At 32.6% G+C, this 24,999-nt stretch overlaps 3 protein-coding genes and 1 pseudogene across 8 annotated transcripts in view; 3 read left to right on the top strand and 1 right to left on the bottom strand.

Annotated features, from left to right (window-relative positions):
- The window catches only part of LOC105150915 (agrin), a 717,341-nt gene that overhangs the window by 361,846 nt on the left and 330,496 nt on the right, over positions 1 to 24,999 (bottom strand). The gene's annotated exons all lie outside the window — the stretch shown is intronic.
- On the top strand, positions 97 to 4,646 carry LOC147907552 (uncharacterized). Its single transcript, XM_087412737.1, has 3 exons — positions 97 to 1,152; positions 1,311 to 1,397; positions 1,499 to 4,646. Exons 1-3 carry the CDS (start codon positions 112 to 114, stop codon positions 1,592 to 1,594), a joined length of 1,224 nt encoding a protein of 407 aa, XP_087268863.1. The 5' UTR covers positions 97 to 111; the 3' UTR covers positions 1,595 to 4,646.
- On the top strand, positions 3,483 to 4,644 carry LOC147907553 (uncharacterized; annotated as a pseudogene).
- Positions 6,908 to 24,736, top strand: LOC105150914 (uncharacterized). The gene is made up of 3 exons (XM_087412462.1): positions 6,908 to 8,439; positions 8,550 to 8,642; positions 8,711 to 24,736. The coding sequence occupies exons 1-3, from the start codon at positions 7,345 to 7,347 to the stop codon at positions 8,780 to 8,782; spliced, it is 1,260 nt and encodes a 419-aa protein (XP_087268588.1). The 5' UTR covers positions 6,908 to 7,344; the 3' UTR covers positions 8,783 to 24,736.

Below are 24,999 nucleotides of genomic sequence, written 5' to 3'. Positions count from 1 at the left end.
ATCATGATCACGTTAGAATTTTGAAGTGCTCATTACTTCAACGGAATATTTAAACAATTAATAACATGATTAACAATTTTCAAACAACTCATCCATGATACGTCGCCAATCATGTTCGGTTTATCATTATCGAAATTTCAAGAACGAGTCAAGAATAAGATAGAAGAAAGAAGATGGTGGTTATTTCACGCTACGGATTTTCAGTCCTCCATGTATCCTTGTTTCATCTTTTGTCGCATTCTTGGGATACTCCCATACAAGATCAACGCTTCATCCTTTGAAACTCCTAAATCTTACAATATTCTATCAATTATAATTATGTGTGTCTTCTGTTCTTACTCATTAATAATATTATGTATGGGAAACATTTATGGATGGTTCCATGACAATGTACGCAGAAATATTGCAACTAACTCTTTCTACATATTTAGCAATTTCATACTGATTGTCACGTTCGTCTTAAGTAGTCCACGAATACGTTTGCTTCAAATGATACTTCAGATCTCTTCACGACTACCTTCAGAATCATATCAACAGTCGTCTATATTAATTCACGCCAAGGACATTTTTGGTTTTTCTTTTTTATTCATCCATGTAATGTTGTATTATAATAACTTCTCTATTACAACCCATTTATCGACAATCTACCTTCTTCTGCTAGTGTTTGTGATGGATATGCTATACATAAATTGCGTTTGTGTATTAAAGGCTTGTTTCAAAAAAATTAACGACGATCTGGCAAATTTGCTCATAACAAAAAATAAATCGCATTCAGTCATGTGGATCTATCATGAGCAGAGGAACCATCTTTTGTTAATGGAGCTGAACGACTTGAAGAAGCGACATTTGATGATTAGTGATACAGTACAAAGATTAAATATAATTTTCAGTCCGCAACTCCTCGCAACCACAGCCTTATCTTTCATCGATGTGACTTTTGAACTATACTTCAATATGATAGAATGGAAAAACGGATTGTATATCAACCTGGCTAAGCAAATTCATCACGTACTAACCTACATCACATATCATTTTGTAAAAATAGCGTTGATAGCATGGGCCTGCGAAACCGGCAAAAATCAAGCTATAAAAATTAAGACTACTATTCATGACGTGCTTAACAATATTAACGACGAACAAATCAAACACGAGGTATTGAAAAATTACATTTCTATGAATTTTTTTTAAATATTCCGTATAGTGGTACACATTTTTTATATGTAAAATATAATCACGCAATTTATAATCACTTTTCTTAAATATATTTTAGATATTTTTTATGACACTTTACTTAATATTTTTTATTACAGTTGCACCTGTTTTCTTTGCAAATAATGCATTGTGATAACATATTTTCCGCAAAAGGTCTCTCACTAAACGCGACGCTTGTCAGAGCGGTAAGTGATCAACAATTTACCGCAATATATATATATATATATATATATTGTTTGAATTTTTAAATTAAATTCTAACATTTAATTTATGACTTTTCTTTTAGATGATGGGTACTATCACAACGTATTTTTTAATTTTAATACAGTTCTTGACCATGTCACATTCTTGTGATGGAAAGACTTCAAGTAATGTTACATAAACAATCTAAATCAGCACAAAGAATCTTATAAAATATAATCGGTAAAAGAAATTTATTTTTTAATATTAAAAATACTTTCTCTTTTTTATTGCGATTCTTTAATGTAATCGATCAATGTTTCATATTTTAGAAGTACAAATACATTTAAACGTATAACATAATTATATTTGCTTTAAGTTCCTTTTTTAAATTATCAAAGTCTTTGTAAATAAAAATAGAATATGTAACATTTTACAATTATGGTTATTTAGAAAGTATTTATTTTTATTGAAAATATTTACAACAAATTTCATATCTAATAAATGAATTAATTTCTATTTATACTTTAATAGATTGTACCGAAAATTAAGACAAATTAACAATTATCTAAAATAAATTTAATATTTAATCAATATTTTGTCTAAATACATTTATGATTCAAGTTTTATTCATTTTTATAGAAAGTTTTATTAAATTTTTATTAAAAGAAATGTATTATAATATGATCGTTTCTTTCTGTTATTGTGCTCAAAACGTAAAAATCTAATTATGTTAAGATAAATTTTTGTCCATAGATCATGTGCTGTATCTTTTGTCGAAAAATTAATAAAATTATTAGTTGGAATATTAAGATACAGTTAACTCTAATTTAGATATCTGTTTATATTAATTCTAAATTTAAATAATAGCGGTGCAATATATAATTCAATTTTACTAACTTTGCATTCATTACATACAAAATATGTTCGGAAAATATTTGACTTACACTATAGAAAAGAAGGACTATTATTTAGATCAATAATAATTACGTCCCTTTCAAAATACTCTGTTTTGGAAGTCACAATTTTTTTTCAGCTCTGCTCTTACTTTTTTACTAATTGCTTCCGCAATCTTTCATAAAAGCGTTTAAAAATATCCAGCAAATGCCTCATTGCATTTTATATTATGTTCTCCACATCATTAAATCTCTTTCTTTTTAATTTCGGAAACAGCCAAAAATCACACGGAACTATATCCGAACTATATAACAGAGATTATCAGACTTCGGATATCCATGTTTCATCAAAAAATCGAAGATAATATGGACAGGTTATCATAATAAAGCGCTAGTCAAGGCTTTTTCATAAATGAGACCGTTTTTTTGTCACTGCATAAACAAATTTGTTACTTGATAATTGTAGAGAACTTAGAAATGCTACATTCACGATTTTGGACACTTACACAGCGTACCATTGTTGACTGAAGAACTACCAGATTATGACGCTTGACAGGACACTCAATCAAATAGAGATTCCCTCCATAAAGAACACTCGTGTTCTACAATGGTACATTCAGGTACAAAGATATTGGTATAGGTCGGACTTTCCAAAACCTCATATATGTATGTTTTTCGCTAATGTTAATGTTTCGCAAAATGAAAACGACATTTAATAGATGCACAGCAATATAAAATATATTATAACAATATTATATAAAAATCTATATTAACTCATTATATTTTAATAGCCTCTTCAAAAATAATTTTGTAATGAACCTCGATTAATAAATCGATAAATTAAGTACATAAAATAAACATTAATAACCACTTCATCATCATTGCATAATAATGATAAGTGCACATTGCTCCTAGAGCTCCATGGTTACTTCATGTTAACAAATGATTCGTGAGTCATACTTTATAATCCGTAAGAGCCATTTGTAGTTTTAAACTTACATTCACAGCGAATAATGAGTGACAGTTTCTTCATTCGTTCCGAAAAATCAAAGTAAAAACTTAAGAAAAAAGTTTTCAAAAATAATCATGATCACGTTAGAATTTTGAAGTGCTCATTACTTCAACGAAATATTTAAACAATTAATAATATGATTAACAATTTTCAAACAACTCATCCATGACACGTCGTCAATCATGTTCAGTTTATTATTATCGAAATTTCAAGAACGAGTCAAGAGCAAGATAGAAGAAAGAAGATGGTGGTTATTTTACGCTATGGATTTTCAGTCCTTAATGTATCCTTGTTTCATCTTTTGCCGCATTCTTGGCCTGCATCCGTATAAAATCAACGCTTTACTTTTTGAAATTTCTAAACCATATTACATTCTATCGATTATAACTATATGTGTCTCCTACTTTTGCGCATTGATAATAATAATACATTTTTAAATGGTTCGATCAAAACATACGCAAAATTATTGAACTTATTTCGTTCCATATAATCGGTAGTTTTATAACAATCATTACGTTTTAAGCGAATTCGTTTATTTAAAACCCTACTGCAAATCTCTTCAAGATTACCTTCAGAATCATATCAGAAACCGTCTATACTAATTCATGTTAAAGATATTTTTGGCTTCTTCTTCTTACTCGTATATACATTGAGCGGTTATTACAACTGGTATTTCTCCGTCAAACTATGTTTAATGTACTTCAATCTGGTAACTTTTCAAATAAATATGTTCTATATAAATTGTGTTTATATATTAAAAACTTGTTTCAAGAAGATCAACAACGATTTAAAAAATTTGTTCACGAAGTATGATTAACCACATTTAGTTAAGTGATTTTATCATAAGCAGAAAAAGTCTTTTCTGTTAAAGGAACTTAAAGCTTTGAAGAAACGACACTTAAAGATTAGCGAGTCAGTGCTAAATATAATTTTCAGTCCACAGCTTTTTGCAACCATAATCTACATCATCATCGCCATTACTTTCGAATTGTACTTCAATATAATAGATTGGCAAAATGGATTGTTTATCAGTTGGACAGATTAATCGCAAAAATGCAATGCCCTACATTGTATTTTATGCTGCCAAAATGACATTAATAGCGTGGGGTCTGCGAAGCCAGCAAAAATCAAGCCATAAAGATTAATACTATTGTTCATGATCTGCTTAATAACACTAATGACGAGCAAATCAAACATGAGGTATTGAAAATTTTAATTTCTGTTCATTTTTTTCATATTCCGTATCATGATACATTTTTTATATACAGAATAGGGCATTTAAAGTATTACAAGTTATGTAACTATCATTTTTTAAAAACTATGTATTTTCTTTACATCAATTGATTCATGTCATTATTCTGTGCCTAAAGATATTAAAATATGTTTATAAAAAAATTATAGATTACGAGATATGTTCTGTTCCAAAATAAAATATAATATATCTTGTAAACTGTCAATTTCAATATATCTATTTTAATATTTTTATATGTAAAATAATTAGAGGAATCATAATATAAAAGAAAAAAAATCATATTATGTTATTTAAAAAAGTAGGAGCAACCTCTAATAACCTTTGAAAAATCATTCTTTTAAATTGATTTTATCATTATTTGTCCCCATTGAACTCAACTTTTGTTTAAACATATTTTTGATTCGACGCGTACTTCCAAAGATAAGCTTATAATAAATGTTCAACCTTGTATACAGTTTATAATTACGTTTCTCAAATCAATTTGTAAATGTTTTTTTATTTAACATTACAGTTGCAATTGTTTTCTTTGCAAATAATGCATCGTGACAACACATTCTCTGCAAAATGTCTCTCTCTGGACGCGACACTTCTCACAATGGTGAGTAAACAATCAATTAACACAATTGTTTGAATACCTTAAATTAAATTACAGCATTTACTTTATAATTTTGCTTTTATAGATAATGAATATTATCACTATATATGTTTTAATTTTAATACAATTCTTGATCGCATCACATTCTTGTGACGGAAAGATTGTAAACAATGCAATTACACAAGCAATCTAAAATCAGGCGTTCATAACAAAAAAGTTCCTAAAACAAAATGAATGAAAAATTTATTTTTAAATACTAAAATACTTTCTTCTTTATAATTGCAATTCTTGTAACGCATCGGTTAATGTTTTATATTTATACAAATATATTTAAACATAAGATAATTACTATTTGTTTTAAAATGTGATTCCTAATTTATCAAGAATTCTGCAAATAAAAATAGAATACATGCAACATATATTGACATTATGATTACTTAGAATTTATCGAAAATATCGATTTACGATGAATTTCTATCTAATATTTAAATTAATTTTTATTTTACGTTAATAATTTTTTTGTTACTAGAAAATAAATAATTATATCTAAAATAAATTTAATGTTTTAACGTTTAATTAAATATTTTGTGGAGTTTCAGTTGCACAATTCAAGAGAGAGAGCTTTATTATAATAATATATATTTTTCATATAAATTTCTTTTACTATAAAAATTTATATTTATATGAAAATATATATTTTTTTAATAGAAATCCATTAAATTTTTCTTGAAAGAAAAATAACATAATCAATGTACAGTAATAATCGTTCTTTTTGTTATTGTTTTTTATTATCTTTTATTATCTTCTTAAATTATAAAAAAGTATCTTAAAATGTTACCCTAAAATCATTTTTTGTTTTTAAGTCATGTTATAAAATTAATCATGTTGCCTTTTTAATTGAAATATTATATCCCCGAGAAAAAATGTTATATATATATACATATATATATATATATATATATATATATATATATATATATATGGACATATTTTATATATAATTGTATATGAAATATATCAATTTTTTATATAATTATATATAATTTTATGTAATTTTATATAATTATATATATATATGAAACATTTTTTCTGGGTCAATAATACTATACAATAATATTAGACCAATTATTATCTACTTTAAATAATTGTTTAGATTAACTTTCATCTAAATAATAGCATTGTTATTTCAATATCACTTATTTTTATTAACTTTGCATTCATTATATTATATCTATATCATCATAGTATATCTTTCGTTACAATGACAATGTTTCACAAAACACAAACAACTCTAATAATAAAGGTATACAACATTATGTACATTAATACACTTAATATTATATGAAAATCGCAATTATCATATCGTAATAATTATATCATAATATTCCCGAATAATAATTTGTAGTTCATTCTGATATAAATCAAATTTTTAAGATAAATATCAATGACAAGTTACTTTTGATTAAAACTGCGTTGATAATAATATTTTTATGTCAAATGTTATAATTCAATCATAATATATTAAAAATAATATTACAATAAAAAATGTATGTATTAAATAACAAAAAAAAATTTAGTTTTAAAATATTTAAAACGATAAATGTCCAATTTTGAAATCGGACAGTCGGTATTAATATATTTTTAAAAACTAATAATTTATGATTATGTATTCGACAGTTTCTATTTTACGTGTACAGATATGATTATTCTAATGAATAATCTATATATATATATATATATATATATATATATATATATTAGGTGTTGGAATTAATTCGTAGCGTTTTTTAATGAAAGAATGTTATTTATTTCACATGAGCATTAAAAAATACATTAATGAAAGTACTTCCCATCACTTGTAAAACGCTACGAATTAATTCCAACACCTAATACATACACAATGATGGCTCATATGACAGCAATCATATTTCATTACTTTATTGTATCCCAAGGGTGATACGTGTCACAGCTCCATGGTTACTTCATGGCTAACAAACGATCTTTAAGTCATATCTTATAGCAGAAACTGATAGTATTAATGTGACTAACTAGATGTGAATAGACCACAAAAAGTTTATGTTAGTTTTTGCATACATTACGAGGAAAACGAAGCAAAAAACTGCATTTAGAAAAGAAACCTTCATAATTACTCACTTAAAACTAAAGTGCTCCTAATAAGATATTTATATAATTGATAATGGAACAAAGAAATTTCTCTCACGATACTTCATTGATGTTCAGTTCATCGAAAGTCCAAGAACGAGTCAAAAACAGAAAAGAAGGAAGGAGATGGCGACTATTCCATGCGACAGACTTTCAATCCTTGATGTATCCCTGTTTCATCTTTTGCCGCGTTCTCGGAATATTTCCGTACAGAATTAACGCTTCATCTTACGAAATTTCTAAATCATGTCAAATCTTGTGGACTGTCATTATGAGTGTCGTTTGTTTTTGCACACTGATGACAGTCTATGTGATCAACCATTCTAGATGGTTTGAGGTCTCGAGCTTACGCAGGAGTATTGACCTTTATGCCTTCTATATATTTAGCGGTTTCATAGCGGTTGCTACATATGTTTGGGATGGTCCACGAATGCGTTTACTTCAGACCATACTGAAGATATCTTCCGAATTACCTTTGGAGACATATCGGAAACAGTGTGTGCTGATCCACGCCAAGGATATAATCGGTTTTCTTTTCTTACTCCTGCAAGGATCGACCTCTTTCTTCTACTTGGAATATCCTGTATTGCTCAAGATGTTTTCAATCTACATCACTATGTTAGTGCTTCAGATAGATATGCTATACATGAATTGCATTTGTGTATTAAAGGCTTGCTTTGAGAGAATCAATGATAGTTTAGCAAATTTGCTCGTAATGAACAATAAACCACATTTATTCAGATACAACTACCAAGAACAAAAAAATTTTTTCTTGCTAATGGAACTAAAAACTCTAGAGAAACAACATCTGTTAGTCAACGATGCAGTACAAATGCTAAATATGATATTTAGTCTGCATCTCGTTGCTACTATAATTACAACCTTCGTTAGAATCACTTTCTTTTTGTATTATTGTATAATATTATGGCAAGATATCTTAAACTTCCAATTAACTAGTTCACAAAAACTGTTCTGTTACATATTTTTCATCGCATCCATGATATTTTATTTAATAAAAACAGCACTGGTAGTATGGGCATGCGAAACCAGCAAAGATCAAGCCATTAAGGTTGGCATTACTATTCACGATGTACTCAACAGCACTAATGACAAGCAAATTAAAGATGAGGTAATAAAAATGATAATTTAATTCGTATATTGGTAAAAAAAATGTCTCATATGTTATTGTGCTTTTTTGTTTTTTGACATAATTAATTACTTTTCGATCTGACATTACAGTTGAAGCTGTTTTCTTTGCAAATATTGCATACCACTCGTCGAAATACATTCTGTGCGAAAGGTCTCACTGTGGGTGCGCCGCTTTTTGCTGCTGTGAGTGATCAATCATTATCATTTATCTTTATTAATTTAATATATATTGCATGTGATTTTGCTTTTAGTTAATAGGTAACATCACCTCATATCTGTTAATCTTGATACAACTCACAAAAATGTCAATTTATTGCAAATGAGTTTACAGTTCAATACAGTACAATATTATACAGATAATATAATTGAATAAAAATATAAAGATATGAAAGACGAAGAAAAGAATATGTATATTTCTAAATATTAAAAATATTTTCTATTTATAAAACATAATCGTTCGATAATCTTTACTTGTATAACTATAGTTGCACATATACATATATGTATAGAAGCATTTAAAAATGTTATACTAAATGTATATTAACCATAAACAGAAAATAAATAAATGTATATTAAATGAGATACTTATTATTAATAAAAAATAAATAATGATTGATTTGCGATAGTTTTGGAATTTTTGTATCATACTAAGTCATACTTGATAGAGAGAAGGGGAAGAGAATCTTTTTTCATTGAATAACGAAATATTTGCGTAATACGAGACAAGATTGTTCCGCGTTACGAGTGTCGATGATACGATATCGGGAGCGAATGAATTTTATTACAGCCGGCGGACGCGTTTAATGCCGAGCAGCTCCGGCGGTTTAAAGGTCTGGATAGGCCAACTCAGCACCCTGATATTTCTTTGAATAGAGATCTGTGTCGTGCGATAGGCTCGTATAAAAGACGGGAATGAAGACGGAAGGAGCTCCACCTCTATCTTGCCCTTTCATTCGCCCGCTCCTCGTCGCCGTAGTTCTAATGTCACTTAGCATATCACCATTCTCCGTTCCTTTAGACTCAAATTTTCACGCTCTGCCTCTTATAGATAACTCCCGTAGCTCTAAACTCGTTAGTAAACCAAACTAATACTCATTGCAAGTGACACCAAGTGTGAAATGAAGTAACACAATCTTGAAACGGAACGTACGCCATCATAATTAAGGTACAAATGCAGTAGATCTCGTTAAACTTTACCTTTACTTGATTTAATATGATTCCATAGCTAAATTTCTATCAAATTATTAAACTAAAATTATACATGTAGAATGTATATATAATACGATAACATTGTATAATTATTTAAATTTTCATCATAACTAAAACATAATACATCTTTTCTCTCTGTTAACAATCACAAGAATCGTTTCATTTTCTTAATTAGCTAAATGTCATCTTGCCAAATTACAATTATTACTATTATAATTATTACTTTCTCTTTTCCAATCTCTCATTATTCGCTACTGTTATACCTTTATTATTTAATTAATTCCCACGTTGCTCGAAAGGGATTAATCCTCTGGGACGCAATAAACGTTTTATGTCTACGTCTACGTCCGATCGGGTGAGGTCGTGTCAGAATCGCGGAATAGCACTGAACTCGACACGAGTAACCCGGGAATAATCCGTCACCATAAAAACCGTGCCTGCTACAAGTCCCAATGGCGGGACGACGAGGACATTAAATCTCGACAACATGAGGCATTGAACCGGATGGACAACACGGTAGAGAAAGTGAACCGCGTGAAGGTATGTACACTGGGAGCGGAACGAAAACCCACGGCAAACTCAATTTTCCGTGTTAACTTGGTCGACGAGGAGGTTGCAACGAGAGTCCGGTCTGATCGCTTAATATTCATGGAGACGTGGCAAGCAGGTTTCAGTGTTCCTCTTCGGTCAGCCAAGTGGGTTTATGGTTGTTTCCACTTCGAAACGACCCGTCGCAGATCGGACGAGTCATACGGCGCGTTTCACCCGCGAGAATTCGCACCCTGACAGCCTTTACTTATGTCGACAGTCGCGAGACTGCGAGAAGATTTGTTGGGTAAGCCATGGTTGCGTTGAATAAGAAAAAAGCAAAAGAAGTTTCTTACTACTTTCCATTTCAAAGAACTCATCTTGAACATGTAATCAATCGAATGTTTCAGATTAAATGGGCAATTTATAGCAATAGGAGATGGCTTTCAGCTTTGCCGGAATGTATCATCGTTGATTGCTGAAAATGCAGGCTAATGACGATTGTTGCAGTAATTCAATTAATCAGCATTGCCAAACAATACGAGATATGACTGACACACATTTTGCCAATAATGGCCGATTCTGATTGACTGTCAAAATACCGTTTGAAACTATAATACTAACTAAGAGTCGATCCAATTACGTTTAGTATCGTATTGATGAGATACTTCGCCTGCAATTTGGAACATTCTGTCATGATAACAATGAAGATTCGTGTAAAAATAAAAATAGGAACAGGATCATTGAAAATTATTAACTCTTTAAAGCTGAAGCCAAAAGTAGCATAAATTTTTACGCTGCGTCTTCTATGTATAAGACTCATTTAATTTATATTGATTAAAAAGCACTGATTAAAAGAAGAATGAATATTAAGTATTCTAATAAGAAATGATCCAAATTTGCAGATGTAAAATAAAGAAAATTGACATTTTAGACAAAGAGATTTATAATTAAGTTGGTCTAAGACCCACCATCAGCTCTCAAGGTTTTAAATTATAGCTCAAATGTTCAATTAAATTATTTTTAAATTGTCAAAATTTTATTGACTCTTCTTCATTAATCTTACAATTAGTTATGTAATTATCTATTGATTAATTTTCATCACTTTAACAAATATACAAAAATTATTTGATTCTTTAGATATATTACAACATCTTTAAAAAATACTTATAAAAATTTGTGAATTTAAGAAATTACATAGAAATGTTATAACTAATTACTCCCAGTTTCGAAAAAAAGAAATGCGCAGGACATTGGAATAATCCAATCCTACGTACTAAGAGTTAACTAAAAGATAAAAACCAGTATCGAGGAAAAGGATGGTAATAGTGAAATGAGATCGCGAGCACAATTATTATTATTATCATCTACGGATGACTTCTATCTCGCAATTGAATAATTTTAACGATTAACGTTGTATTTTTAACTCTGCTCATTATTACTGTAAAACTTTCCAACATTCATAAACATGTTCGATTCGAGAAAAAAACATTACGTCTTTTTAGATTTAAATATAATTTAGTTCTGAGGTTTTATTATTAAACAACGTGCACTAGTCGTAATAAAATTAAATTACTAAACATAATAACGATTAAAGGAGAAAATATTGATAGGTTAAATATTGCAGCTTTGTAGTAATTGGATTCACTTAGATGAAATAAGGTATCTTTCGAAGTGTGGCAATTATCAATTTTTTGATGAGTCTAAACTGTATTTAAAATAATTTTTTTTTCTCATTATCTCAATTCTGGATAACTAGAGTGCAAATAATTATTACATCAAAATGAGTTTGGGATCGGTAATTCTGTGATCTTTTATTAGTTAATGAGAATTTTCTATTTATAGAACAATTTTCTATTTGTATGCATCCATGTTTAAATAACAAATTTTTATTCATGAAGGAGCAGTTGCAGAATTATCGTTTCTAAACTCTTTGATATACCATTCTATGATATATCTATTCTATTTTGCATTTTAATTATACGCAATTCAGGCAATTAGAAATATAAGCGCTGTTAAAAGCAAAGTTTAAATTAAAATTGAAGAGGAAAATAACTAGCATTACATACTTATACAGATTCCTCATTCTACTTTAATCAATATCAATTTGAGTTCTTCATCGAGATCTATTAGACAGATATCACATAGGATTTGACATATTAATTGCCATGTTACAGAATAACAATTACATGTGCGAAAATTGTTCCCGATGTAACGTCAAGCTCGAACAATTTGTTTCCTGGTTTTCTCAACGGGGTCAACGAGAGTCATAAATCAAAGAGTGAACGATAGTATGAATGCTTCCAATCAATTAAGCGCATTTGTGAAAGAAAGGTTTCGTTGATCGAATCGACTTGTTATTCTCTGCATAACGAACGAAACGGTTCCTTTGAAATCTCAATGTAATCTACGAATGCATTTCGACATTGTCGTTAAAAAAATTTCAAACAAAAATGCGTCTTCATTTCGAATTCATATTTTTTCGTGCAAAAGGATCTAATTTTACTTTTAAATAGGCACTAATTGAAGTAAACTTCCAATGTAAATGTAAATCCTATTGTTTTATAACAGAAAGAAGTAAAACATATATATTTCAATTCCTTTATATAAGAAATCGAGATATTTTATATATTTATCTATTAAGACATGCTTGAACTCAATATAAAAAATTCTTAATAAGTATTTCAGAAATAGTTAATTAATATTTATATCTCGTAAAAACTAATCTTTCACTGAAAAAAATATTAAATTTTACAAAATATTTGATTAAGTAATTTTAAGTAAATATTTACTAAATATAAAGTATATTAATTTATAAGAATTTTATGTACAATTTTATGTATAAGATCCGATTAATTTGATTTAACTATATACTTTATCGAGTAAATATTTATTTAGTCTGAGAAAGAGAGACAGAAGAGAGAGAGAGAGAGAGAGAGAGAGAGAGAGAGAGAGAGAGAGAGAGAGAATGTTTAAACTATTCAAAAAAATATGTATCAAAAGATTTAATAATTTAATAATTTCTTTTCGAAGTATTTTACGGAGAAATATAATTAAAACTGAAAATTAAATTGTATTATTATATAGACATAAAATATTTATTAATTAAAATTATACTCGCTATTATATTTAAAACCAAAACTATATACGCATATCACATTGAAATTACAACTGTCAAGTTTAATTTAATCATGAATTTAAATAAAATCTTAAATCGCTTTGCTATTTAAGACAGATAAAGTAATTTGGTTCCTATATAACATTTCAATATAACGCTTTAAGTGAAGATTTCTCGATCTTAAAAGTTGCATTATGCTTACGAAGAACTAATACTACTGCTAATCCATATAGTGTTGCGTCGCGATACGTAAATCTTTCTCTCGTTGGAAGATATTGCGTGTACCAAATATGATCACGATCGTGGGTCGTAAAGGCTGCTTCGTAGTTGCAGCAGAAATGAAATTTCTTCGTGCGAAAAAGATTTATCGGCTGTGCCATTCTATACAAATGGATGGTAGCTCGCCGCGCATTTATATGATGCGGTTAGGAAAATTGCAAGCACGCTAGAAAGATTGCGATAAGCATAAATAAATCGCTATCGTTTTAAGTAGTACAAGTATGGAATAATGGATACCTAATTTAATCGCCACAATAATTAAATAAAAATGCACTTCGTAAAGAGAGTCGTTAAGAAAAAAAAGACTTTGCTGTGATTACTTTTACTATTTATTTTATTTTTAAAATGCTATCTTCTTAATGCGAATTTTATTAATATATGCAATCATTTCTATAAATTCAAATTAATGTAAAATTTAAAAAATTGGATAAATTTTTGTCAGTTTAAAGCCTCATATATATGTAAATAATTATCAATATTCACAAAAGTGAAGAATTAATATTATATACGTAAATAAAATATTCCAATATCTTCTGTATCTTTTTATTTTGCAAATATATAAAAATGTAATTTCGAACTAAGAGAATTGAGATTTGCGCAGCTAAACGCAATCTTTGATTACTCTCAACTTATGTCTTCATCGAATCGAACCATTATTGATCTTTAATGCACAGTTCGATGTAATCGAACAACTTTGTGATTGGCGAGAGTCTTAAAGTTGGTGCACACCGTTAGATACATCATTCGATTAGCGTTCGTTGAGAGAGAGCATAGTTTCTGAGTAGCCTAACCAGCCAATAACGAGTGATCAACAACATCATGAAAATTGGGACACCGTCAGATCAATTGGCAATTAACCGTCGCGCCCAGGACGGACTTTATGAAATCTCGATTCGATTACATCGAAGTGTGTACTCTGGCCGGCGCGCGAGATTGAGCGTCACCGTTGCCAATGGCGGAAAATTGGAAATTTACCTAAGCAATTTGCCAGGCGCGCTCACCTGATCGTCGTCGTCGTCGTCGTCGCGTCCTCCTCCTCGCAATTCCCTATTATTTCCAAGTAGGTCACCCGTGCGACCTGTTAAAATTTTCAGCACTGCGGCATGTTTCAGTAACTATGACGCTTTAAGGTGCCTTAAAACTGGGTTACGTGTCAGTAAATTTCGTATGATTTTAGTATGCGATGTTTAGTGTGCTATAAGTCTCGACTAAACTTCGTTTCATTGATATTAGCAGAACTCGTTCGGATATACGACCCACATTTGTTACGTACCCGCAATGTTACAGATAATAAATCACGTAACACATTCATCAAAATTATCAGCAACATGCGCGATATCTAATTCAATAAAATATTAAAAGTTTTATCTTGTTTTATTCTAATTACCGTTAATAAGCTAACATTGGATTAAATGGACGATGACAAATGAGAAAACGTGATAGATCGCGACGAATGGTTGGACGTAGAAATGTTATATGCGTTATATTTGTTGAGGATATTGCCCTTGCTTCTTCAAATAATGTGATGGATAAAACGCTGCATTTTCCGTAATTCAACACAGAAATGAGGAGACTTAAAGGAACGGTGCGCCTTTATATCCCTAAACAAGGAAACTTTTTTTCATTTTCGCCGCCATTACTCGTTTGTACAGCTCAATTCACTCCTTGCTCGCGATGCACACGGAGGTATACACGCGGACGACGATATTAATAAAGTAGGAGGAAAGTAGTTCGCGAAAAATATAAAGGATCCCGGTATTCGCGAGAGAAAAGGAGAAAACGGGAGAATCTAAAGAGGGAGATAAAAATTGAAAAAGACGGAAGCTCAAAGAAAAAAAGGAAACACGCGTAGAAGAAAGCGCATACAAGGAGAGAGAAGAAGAGTAGGAGAGCGAAAGAGGGAGGGCAAAAGAGAGTTCGCTGCAAAATGGTTGGCCATCCGTCAAGCATTGAAGACACGCGAGATAGAGATGTATTGAGAAAACCCGGACAAAAACCTATTGTTAGACACGCTGCAGGAATATAGCACCATTGCTACTTGTCACCTTCCGATCCCTATTCAGTCCCATCCATAGCGTGTAAGTATCAATCGTCAATGCGAATACGAAAGACGGAATTGTATCACCTGTGTGAAATTGCATGCGACGCTTAAAATTGTCAGCAATTATTACCGCTTGATCTTTTCCTAAAGAATCGAAGTTCCTTTCATTTTTCTTATCGACTTATATAATTCGCAAGATTGTGAAATCTGACTTTTTTCAAACATTCATTATTACAATGAAAAAATAATTCAATAGAACGTAAATCACATTTCGAAGATTTTAATTATAATTAATATCTATAATTTAATACAAATTTAATCTCGTCTCTAAAATACATGATTCTTCTTCTATAAACAATAAATCAAACCAAAATCAAGAAGAAAGTAAAAAAAAAACAGGAAATATTATACATTTGACATGTTTATTTTATTGTAATAAATTGATTCAGATCTTTAATATTATATAACTGAAAGCTATGTTTTATCCAAATTAGGCGAGAAGATTGTAGGGATAAGCTTGAAGCATACAATATTTTACGAAGACAGATATAAATTTATTTAGTATCACTAATTACTGCAAAACTTCATAGGTAAGATCGATGAGCCTCAATAGAACCATAACAAATTTAAACGGAGTGTAATTAAAAATTTTTGTCGCAGGTATATATATATATATATATAGAGCTCTAATAATCTGTTTATCGATTTTAAAGCCTCGCGTAATATAATTTGATATTTATATAATCGAAGACAGGAGAAAAGAATAATGAGAATAAAATGTATGTAGGTACGCGATGGAGCATCTTTCAAGACCTACGATTTTTCCGGAAGCAGAAGGTACAGAGGTAAAACTACCGTATTACCTCGTTACTCGGTTTTCAGGAAGTGTAAAAGTAATTACAAGTAAAGGAAGTAACAAATCGCTTTGCCCGACAGCGGCAATAAACGGCGGCGGGTATTTTAAGTAGTCCAGTCATTTTATAGTCGGACACGCTAGCTTTCAAGAGCGATTTTCCCGTGAAAACAGCCATTGTATTTCGTATTTCATTTAGAGTGACGTTTATGTCATTGAAATGGGATAACGGTCAAGAGATAATTGAATGGATGTTGCATCGAAATTACTTACTACAGAATTAATTTGTATTATTTTTTTGGTCTCGGATTTATATCTTTTATCTCATCATACCGCGGCTATAAAAGTACACATGCGACTTTCTGTAGTCTTTTTTTTCGTTTCGATTAATTGAATAAAATATATCTCTAAAATAATTTTATTATTTCGGTCTGTTGTTTTTCTTTTCAGGCAGATATCCATTGTCCATAAACCATCAGTGACGTAAGGCAAGAGGACATAGTTTAATAAAGACAGCTTCTATCGTAGCGTTGCCCTGGTACCGAGTAATCTATTACAGATTAATTGGCGTTTCTATCAGCCCTGGAGCTCTCTCCCCTGTCAATCGATCCGGCGAACCGGGGAAAAAATATGAAATCTAGTTCTTGTGCCGTGGGGGTGCACAGAAACGTTAATTCGATGCGATGGGCCGGCTCGCTCGCACTGTCAATAACGCTTTTTTCCTCTCGTATCGACGATGCATCTCTTGTATCGAGAAAGCTACACGCTAGAGAGGGCCATTGCCGATGCGCTCTCTCGTGTGTATAGTTTATTCCTGGTGCCTGATTATTAACATGACGCCGCGATCGCGCAAAAGCTCTCGTAAAGCTTCGTTCGCTGAGTGGCTACCTGTGAACGAAGTGTCAGACAGGTGTCAATCGCTATTGAGAAGAGGTCTTCTCCTAAACATACATATAATCCATACGCCCATATATACATATGTATGTATGTGTATGTGTGTATATATATATATATATATATATATATATATATACATATATGCTCCGGGAGTTAATTGCGAGATAACATGACGACGCGGACGGATGTCGCCGACAGTGGAAAACGTAGGCTGATGGACACCCTCGATTAACTCGAGAGCCACGAACACTAGGGCGATTCACCCGACATTTAACCCGATCGCTTGTTTTCTCCCTGGTACTTTTTCAGTTTTTGACAACGATCGATGGTGCTGATGGGGCTAATACGATGGTCGTGACGTTTACTGATGACACTTATGATCGTGAATGCGGCCCGGGTGAGACTCCTCGATCCAGCCGGTATGTGACATAGATATCAGCTGTGCGCAATTAATACCTTAATATTAATTAAATGCCATTATTATTATAATTATTATATTAATAACGGCGCGGTATGTATGACTGTACGCGTGGATAATATCAAATGTGTTTACAGATGACATCATAGTCGTAATCGCGTTGATATATTTAAATATATATATGTATGTTAGTCAAATATTCGATAAATTAAATATTGTCAATATTATCCATATAAATATTGTTATACTTAAAACGCTTATTATTATAAATAATGTAAGTTATTAAATATTTTATTAGGTAAAAGATAAACCATGAATCGTAATTTTATAATATCCATGCATAATACTCATAAATGCGACTGTATGTATATACAGTTGCTTTTATATGTGAAACTTTTCCAGTTATTATACGAATGAAATTATTTGTTTAAACAGTATTGAACAAATAAATATTCATTATACTCTGCCGCAGATCAAAATAGAACGTAGCAGTGGACCAAATGCGGTAGTTATAAAATTGATTAACATACAGAGATAACATATGCAAAATGATATATAAATATTAAACAGCCTATTGAAAAACTTAACGGAACAATATAAAATTTATTTTTTACCTTAAATAATTACATTATATTTTATTTTAATTAAATTATAATTTTGCATTAAACATATATTTTTTTTACGTGATAGAACAATTATTATTATTATTGTTAGCCAACAATAAATGAAACTTTCAATGAAAAAGCTGACTTTTTTATTCTCGCTTTTGCACGTAAACATTGGTTACTCTGAAAAATTAACCTATAAGTCGTTCGCGGATTATATTGAAGGGGTGCGGAGAAAAGTGTTTTGTCCGTCAATGATATCACTCACAGTCGACAGGATCAATTAGTCAGAAACGATAAAGTGCGTAACCGAACTATGGGTAACCGAAACAATCTATCCCCCCCCTTCTCTCTCTCTCTCTCTCTCTCTCTCTCTCTCTCTCTCTCATCTTCTCTTAGAAGTGAGAAGCATCGAAACAATCGTGTGCAACCGGCTTCACAACGCGATGCGGATATGGACGTGTATATTCGTCCCTCCCCGCCGCGTCGTCTCGATGTCACCCGGACGATGACGCGTCCTGACAGCCAGAATCACGGAGAAAGCGATTCCTGCGCGTGACATCCGGTCACGCGGCTCGCATATGAGAGCACAGCACGATGCGAACTCGATCGCCTCTCGCGACAGCGAGAATGGAATTCGACAGGCCGCATCCCCATCCTCTCTGTCACCCTCTGATGTTGGTCGCTGACACATACTCTACACGCACTCCTGATTTCTAGTATACGCACACACGCATGTACTATGCCCGACCGCACCTCATTCCCTCTATTCACTTTGTCCATCTTTCTAACTCGGGTTTTCGCTCATCATTATCCTTCCGTTCTTTCCTGTATACTTTATTCATTAATCCTGCCACTTTGCCGAGTGTAGTTCAAATGACCATCGTGCTACTTATACTACAGTTCTTTTGAATCATATAACTATATTTTTTATACAATAATGTAAGTTTAATGAAATTTCTCCGAGTCACTATGACAAAAATAAAGATAAATTTAATTTTAATTGTTGCTTAAATTATGTCGCAAAGCACAAGATATTAAAAAAAGAAAATTTAAAATTCACAAAGATCAAATCGAAAAATTAATTATGTTAAATTAACTAATAAATAGACTAATGAATAGAAATTATTTTTAATTTTGGAAAATAGAAATAAGTGCCATCCTTTGTAGAAAAACATTATTAATAATTTGTTGATAATTAAATGTTTTTGCTCAGTTTGGTGAATATTATGTGCACTCCAAATGTTATAAATCTATTTTTTAAAATAAAAACTGTACATTAAATCGCTTTTTGAAGACATAAAAAGCATATTAAATGCAATTTCATGGTTAATTATCATCTACATTTATATAATGATTTTTAGATTTATTTCTATATACTCTGCTCTATATTCCACTTCGTTATGCCTCTTCAGACAGAATTTGCCCTAGAATAATAAATAGACTTTTCTCCCTGCCCTCTTACCTTTTTACTCTCCTTCCCCTATAGCCTCTTACAAACTTCCCACTTTTCCTACTTACACTTTTCGTCTTCCTTTCGCACGATGTTCCACGCATACGATTTCTTCTTCCCTCGTGAACGTGCCTTCCTCTCATAACGTCTCCCTTTTACCTCGAGCCGCCGCCGTGGCCATTAAACGTCAGCAGCAGGCCGCAGATGACAGAGTGCCGCCGCCGTCGCACAATGCTCGAGTGCAATTGCATCGAGACGAATACGCGAGAGCCAAGAGATTGACGGAGTGCGGGATTCTCGGCTTATTATTTTCGCGTGCGTCAACGCCGCCCGCGAAATGAGAGCCTGGCCGAAGGAAGTAATCCTAATCAAAGTACCTGAATCAACGTAGAAAGGCTGACAGACGGATTTAATATTCTCCGCAGAAAGGTTGACAATGCCATAATATCAACAATAGCGATGATATCTTCGATAACGTCGCATTACATTTAAGAAGATCGATATCGCTATTATGCGATCACCAATGGCCGATGATTTGCCAAGCTCGCGATATATCACGGATCCCTCGACGGCGATTACGCTCTATTGTAATGTGACAATAGCAGTCTCGCTATTCCTGATGCACTTTGCCGGAGTGCACTCGGTGGTCCCTGTGTCGCGGACTGACAGAATACGCAGTTCCTGCTTTATTATTTCGCGACGCGCGCCAATGACATCCATTCGACGGGCGTTACAGTCGATTGAACGCCCATCTAATTAGCGTCAAGCCACACACGATCCTGTCCTGACATTAGGCAACGGGGGACTCGGACGTCTTTCCCCTCTCCTTCTAATTCATGATTAAACAGAACCCCACTCTCTCCCATGCTCCGTTCTAATGCCCGTTAATATCAGTTCTGCCAGTTCCGTACAGCGAGCTGTCTTGCATATTTCACGCTGGCAAGTTTCGGCTTCGGTTGCGAAGTTTATTCCTACTTGTAAAATTAAATTTGACAATTTGGAAACTTAGTTATGTCACAATCGTTACTAATTCGGCGATTATTAGATATTTCAGTAAACGCATTAACAGTTTCATTGTTATTATCATTCTCGAGAGAAGAGAGGAGAAACACACACAGCGTAATACTTAATACTTTTTAAATACAATATATTGCTGGAAGTAATTCTTATCACTAATAAGCGAAATGTTGCAATCGCAATATTTTATACACAGACAGATAGAAAGCACGAATGAGAAAAGCAATAAAGACAGAGAGAAGGCGAGATGACTGCAAGCCTCAGAAAAAAAGCTATACGCTCTATAAAAATATCTGAACGAACGGATGAAATACGTTCCACATTCCAGTGAGAAGATGATAATAACTAGCCTAATGTAGCGAGAACCGGCGATGAAAGTTAACCGGTGTGAAAATGTAGCCTTACAGGCAAAATGAATTGAACAATTGCAACGGAAACGAGATTTTACGTCGGAGTGTTGGTCGAGAATGCCGCGTTACGCTTGTAGTACTCGGCAATCTGGCCGCTTTATTTCTGGGACTCCATCCGAGGGTTGACTCACCCCGCCTCGGCGTGCTTCTACGCCAGCAAACGCTGGCCGGTTTCGACGAGAGTGAATCTAGAAATTAAATTTCAACGGATCCGGCTCGGAATGCCAAGCACCTTGTACAAGAGCCAAACTAACTTGTCCGTCTTGTTCCCTCCTTTGTTCCTCCTCCCTCTCAATTTTCCAGTCTCCTTGTCGGTTATTTTTTCGACACCTTTGACATCTCCTTCGCGCGGAGGAGAACACGACGATTGAAATAAAAGAGGAACAAAATGATAAGGAAGGGTGTCTATCTTCTCTATCTCAACAATATAGTCAACCGGACGGTCCGTCGTGCCAAGATATAGAAGACCGGATTTTTTTTCTTCCACTAAACTTGGCAGCTTTTTTCTCTGAGGCTTTCGACCATTCTTCTTTTCTCTGTCTTTCCTCACTCGTGTTTTCTTTTCATCGGTCTTTTCTAAGGAGGAGACACGCTTGTTTTTCTCTGGCAGCGAATAGTCGTCAAAAGCGTTTATACGTGATGAGACAAAAGGGAAAAAGGAAAGAAAGTGGAAATCTGATTTTCCTTGAAAAACCGTGGCCTGTGTTCTCGGCCTCATCGAGTGAATGATCCATGTCGTTTCGTTTCGTACGGGATCATTGGTATCTCGATTCGGATTACACGTGATTCTCTGATTTATCCCTTGACATCGGATTGATCGGACCGAACGGAGAAATTGGTCGGATTGACCGACAATTGAGATCGATCGATGGTATTGTTCGCCAAGGATAGTAACAGACTTATTTTCACGTTCTATTATATATCTATCTTTATTTCGTCACCGATTAAATTTTCTCGACGAGTGTCATTCGACAAATCCTGTAAGTAACTGATTTGATTTTCTCGACAAATGTCTCGATAAGTCTTGTCAGTCAATTGATAAATTTTTTTGTTTCAAAGGCAATAAATTAATTAATTCTTGATCACATGTACTAATTATATTAATTTTTTACTTCGGAATCATTTTTGTGCTTTTATTGTTATATTAACAATAATTAAAAATAAAATCTTGAATTTTTTACTTGATAAATGTAGAAAAATATTGTATATAAAATTGGACTCATATAAAAAAGATTTTCAGATCTAATGCTCTTACTTTCGGTTTATCATAAAATAGAACCTATATAGTGACAATCATATAGTGACAATCATATTGTTTATTTATTTTGACCTAGAGAAATCATTCTTTAATTTTAACATTGTTTTATTTTTATACTGCATAAAATTGCAATAAGATTAAGTATATCAAGAATATTTTTTTGTCTTTATCAAAAATTCTTTCTGAAAAAGTTTTTACTGCAAATTTCAATCATTTATTCGAAATGAGTAAATGTTTCATGATAAATCAGGTCAATGTCTATTTATAGCAGTCATCATAATTCCAGGGGATTGGAGCAAATACCACTAAAACCACTCACTTTCTCGTTTCAAACAAGATTTCCAATTCATGAGGAAATTCGAATTCATCAGTAATATCATGGTCGCGGCACATTAAACTCATACCGCGAAAATCGATTTGGGTGGTCTTTAAAGCATGCGGATCCGCTTGATATGGCCTTTTTCCGCTTCGACACGCTCGAGCGGAAGCGTCGTGGCTCAGCGGTGAAATGCGAGTGACTAATGTTAATGCGCGATTAACAATCCAACGTGGCATGGAACGGACACCATGCCATGGAATCTGGCAAACGGGATCTGGCAGTACGTGCGTCCGTGCATTCGCGGCACCGATAACTCGCTTAACTGATAATAGCCTTCACCTTTGTAGAGATAGTGAGCGCTTTGTGGAGTTCGCCATATATTGATTCGCGCGGCGAAAAGCTACGCTCCGCGTCCACCGCGCAATGCTCATTAGATTTGATCTTTGCTTTTAGCCCACCTTCTCTCTCTTCCCATCCCTCTCTATGACTATCTCTCTCGAGGACCAGAGCCGGCTATCTCTAACTTGCGAGCGCGGATTGCTCCAATTAGGACCGCGGTACACGTCAAAGCGACCGAATCATAAGCGACAGACATAGTCGAATAATCTATGAAATTATGTCCGCCGCAAGAATTGCTCGGAGGTAAATTTAATGTAGAGATATGGACGCTGGCATGGAAAGCATTAGTAAAGAGACTTATGATGAGAATAACAGACGTCGATTAAATTCATATATGATACTATAACTGCAGCACATATCATGACCTGAAATTTATACAACGCGAAAGTGATTATTGATCATTCGTGGCACAGGTAAATTCCTTTACCTTTAATATAATATTCAAATAGGCACTTTGGATTATGACAGATAATAGCTCCTCCGCTCGCAAATTATTGATGAGGCGGTATTAGAAGGCGAATCTTATTATATAGTCTTTATAGCAGTCATTAGATTACATAGTTCCTGACGTTGCTAACAACCCCGGCTCAAAGCCGAGCGGCCATTGACAACAAAATTACGACGAAAATGCTGATGGTATTTACCGTGGCCGGGACAAAGTCGGGGCTTTCAGAGGCGATGCTCGCTAGTAATTAATGACGCGCGAGATATCAAATTGCTGACTGGCGTACAAATAATGGGCGATACTTGAGCGAGGTCGGCCGTCGATGCGATCTATATTCGGATTTCCGTTTTAGATCGATTAACTTGCACCTCTGGGATCTTAACGCCTCGCTCACTATCGTCCTTTCAAAAGTTACCACGAAGATTCATTTACTCGATCGAGCCTGCCTAGTTTCCAACATGAGTTTATCTCCTTTCTTCATAAGTTTTATCTACCGGCATTGAATTTTATATCGCTTTTATTTTTAACAATCAGACACTTCATGCGTTCTTCTCTTTCTCTTCTCTTTTTCTTTCTTTCTGCTGCCCATTATACTTCATTTTAATCAAATAATTGAGGTAATCAGATCTTTTGTGATATGATTTTATACTGCTGTCACATATTGTAGATACTTCATTTTAATTGAATAATCAAGTTAATCAGATTTTTTATCCTGTCATTCTCTTCACATTTTAAATAAGCATATATTTATAATTCTATATTTTATTATAAAACTTTTTTTGATCAGATATATTATTATTATAACTGTTTAGCGCACTCTAATCGAAATATATTCTTCAAAGATCTTTTTCAAAGAAAATCTAAAGATCTTTAAATTTTTACAAAACTTTTCAAGATATATCAATATTAAAATTTTTTTAACTTTCAAACTGCAGATTTCTTCAATGATTATAAATTGCAAATTTATCTCAGTTTTATCTTTTTATAAAGATCGTTCTTTAGCTTATTCTACATATTTTTAGCTTATTCTACATTCTTATTAAATTATACTTATCTGTATTCGAACAATAAAGATAATATTACTTTGCCTTTTACTGCATCTCCTACCTTCTGATATTCCATCCATTTTTTTAAATGACCTTCATCCTTCTCTCGAAGGCGCATCGAAACTATAAAGCAAGTGGCATGAAATCAGATTATACAGAATATGGACGACGACATAAAGTGAACTCTCTGCAAGGGACGTTCCTATAGATAGGTTATGACCTAGATCTTCGATGCTCTAATTGAC

Source organism: Acromyrmex echinatior, chromosome 13 (assembly GCF_024713525.1).
Source record: "Acromyrmex echinatior isolate Ae372 chromosome 13, ASM2471352v2, whole genome shotgun sequence".
In the NCBI taxonomy this organism is placed as follows: domain Eukaryota; kingdom Metazoa; phylum Arthropoda; class Insecta; order Hymenoptera; family Formicidae; genus Acromyrmex; species Acromyrmex echinatior.
The sequence above is the reverse complement of the archived record's forward strand: the minus strand, read 5'-3'. Positions and strand labels throughout refer to the sequence as shown.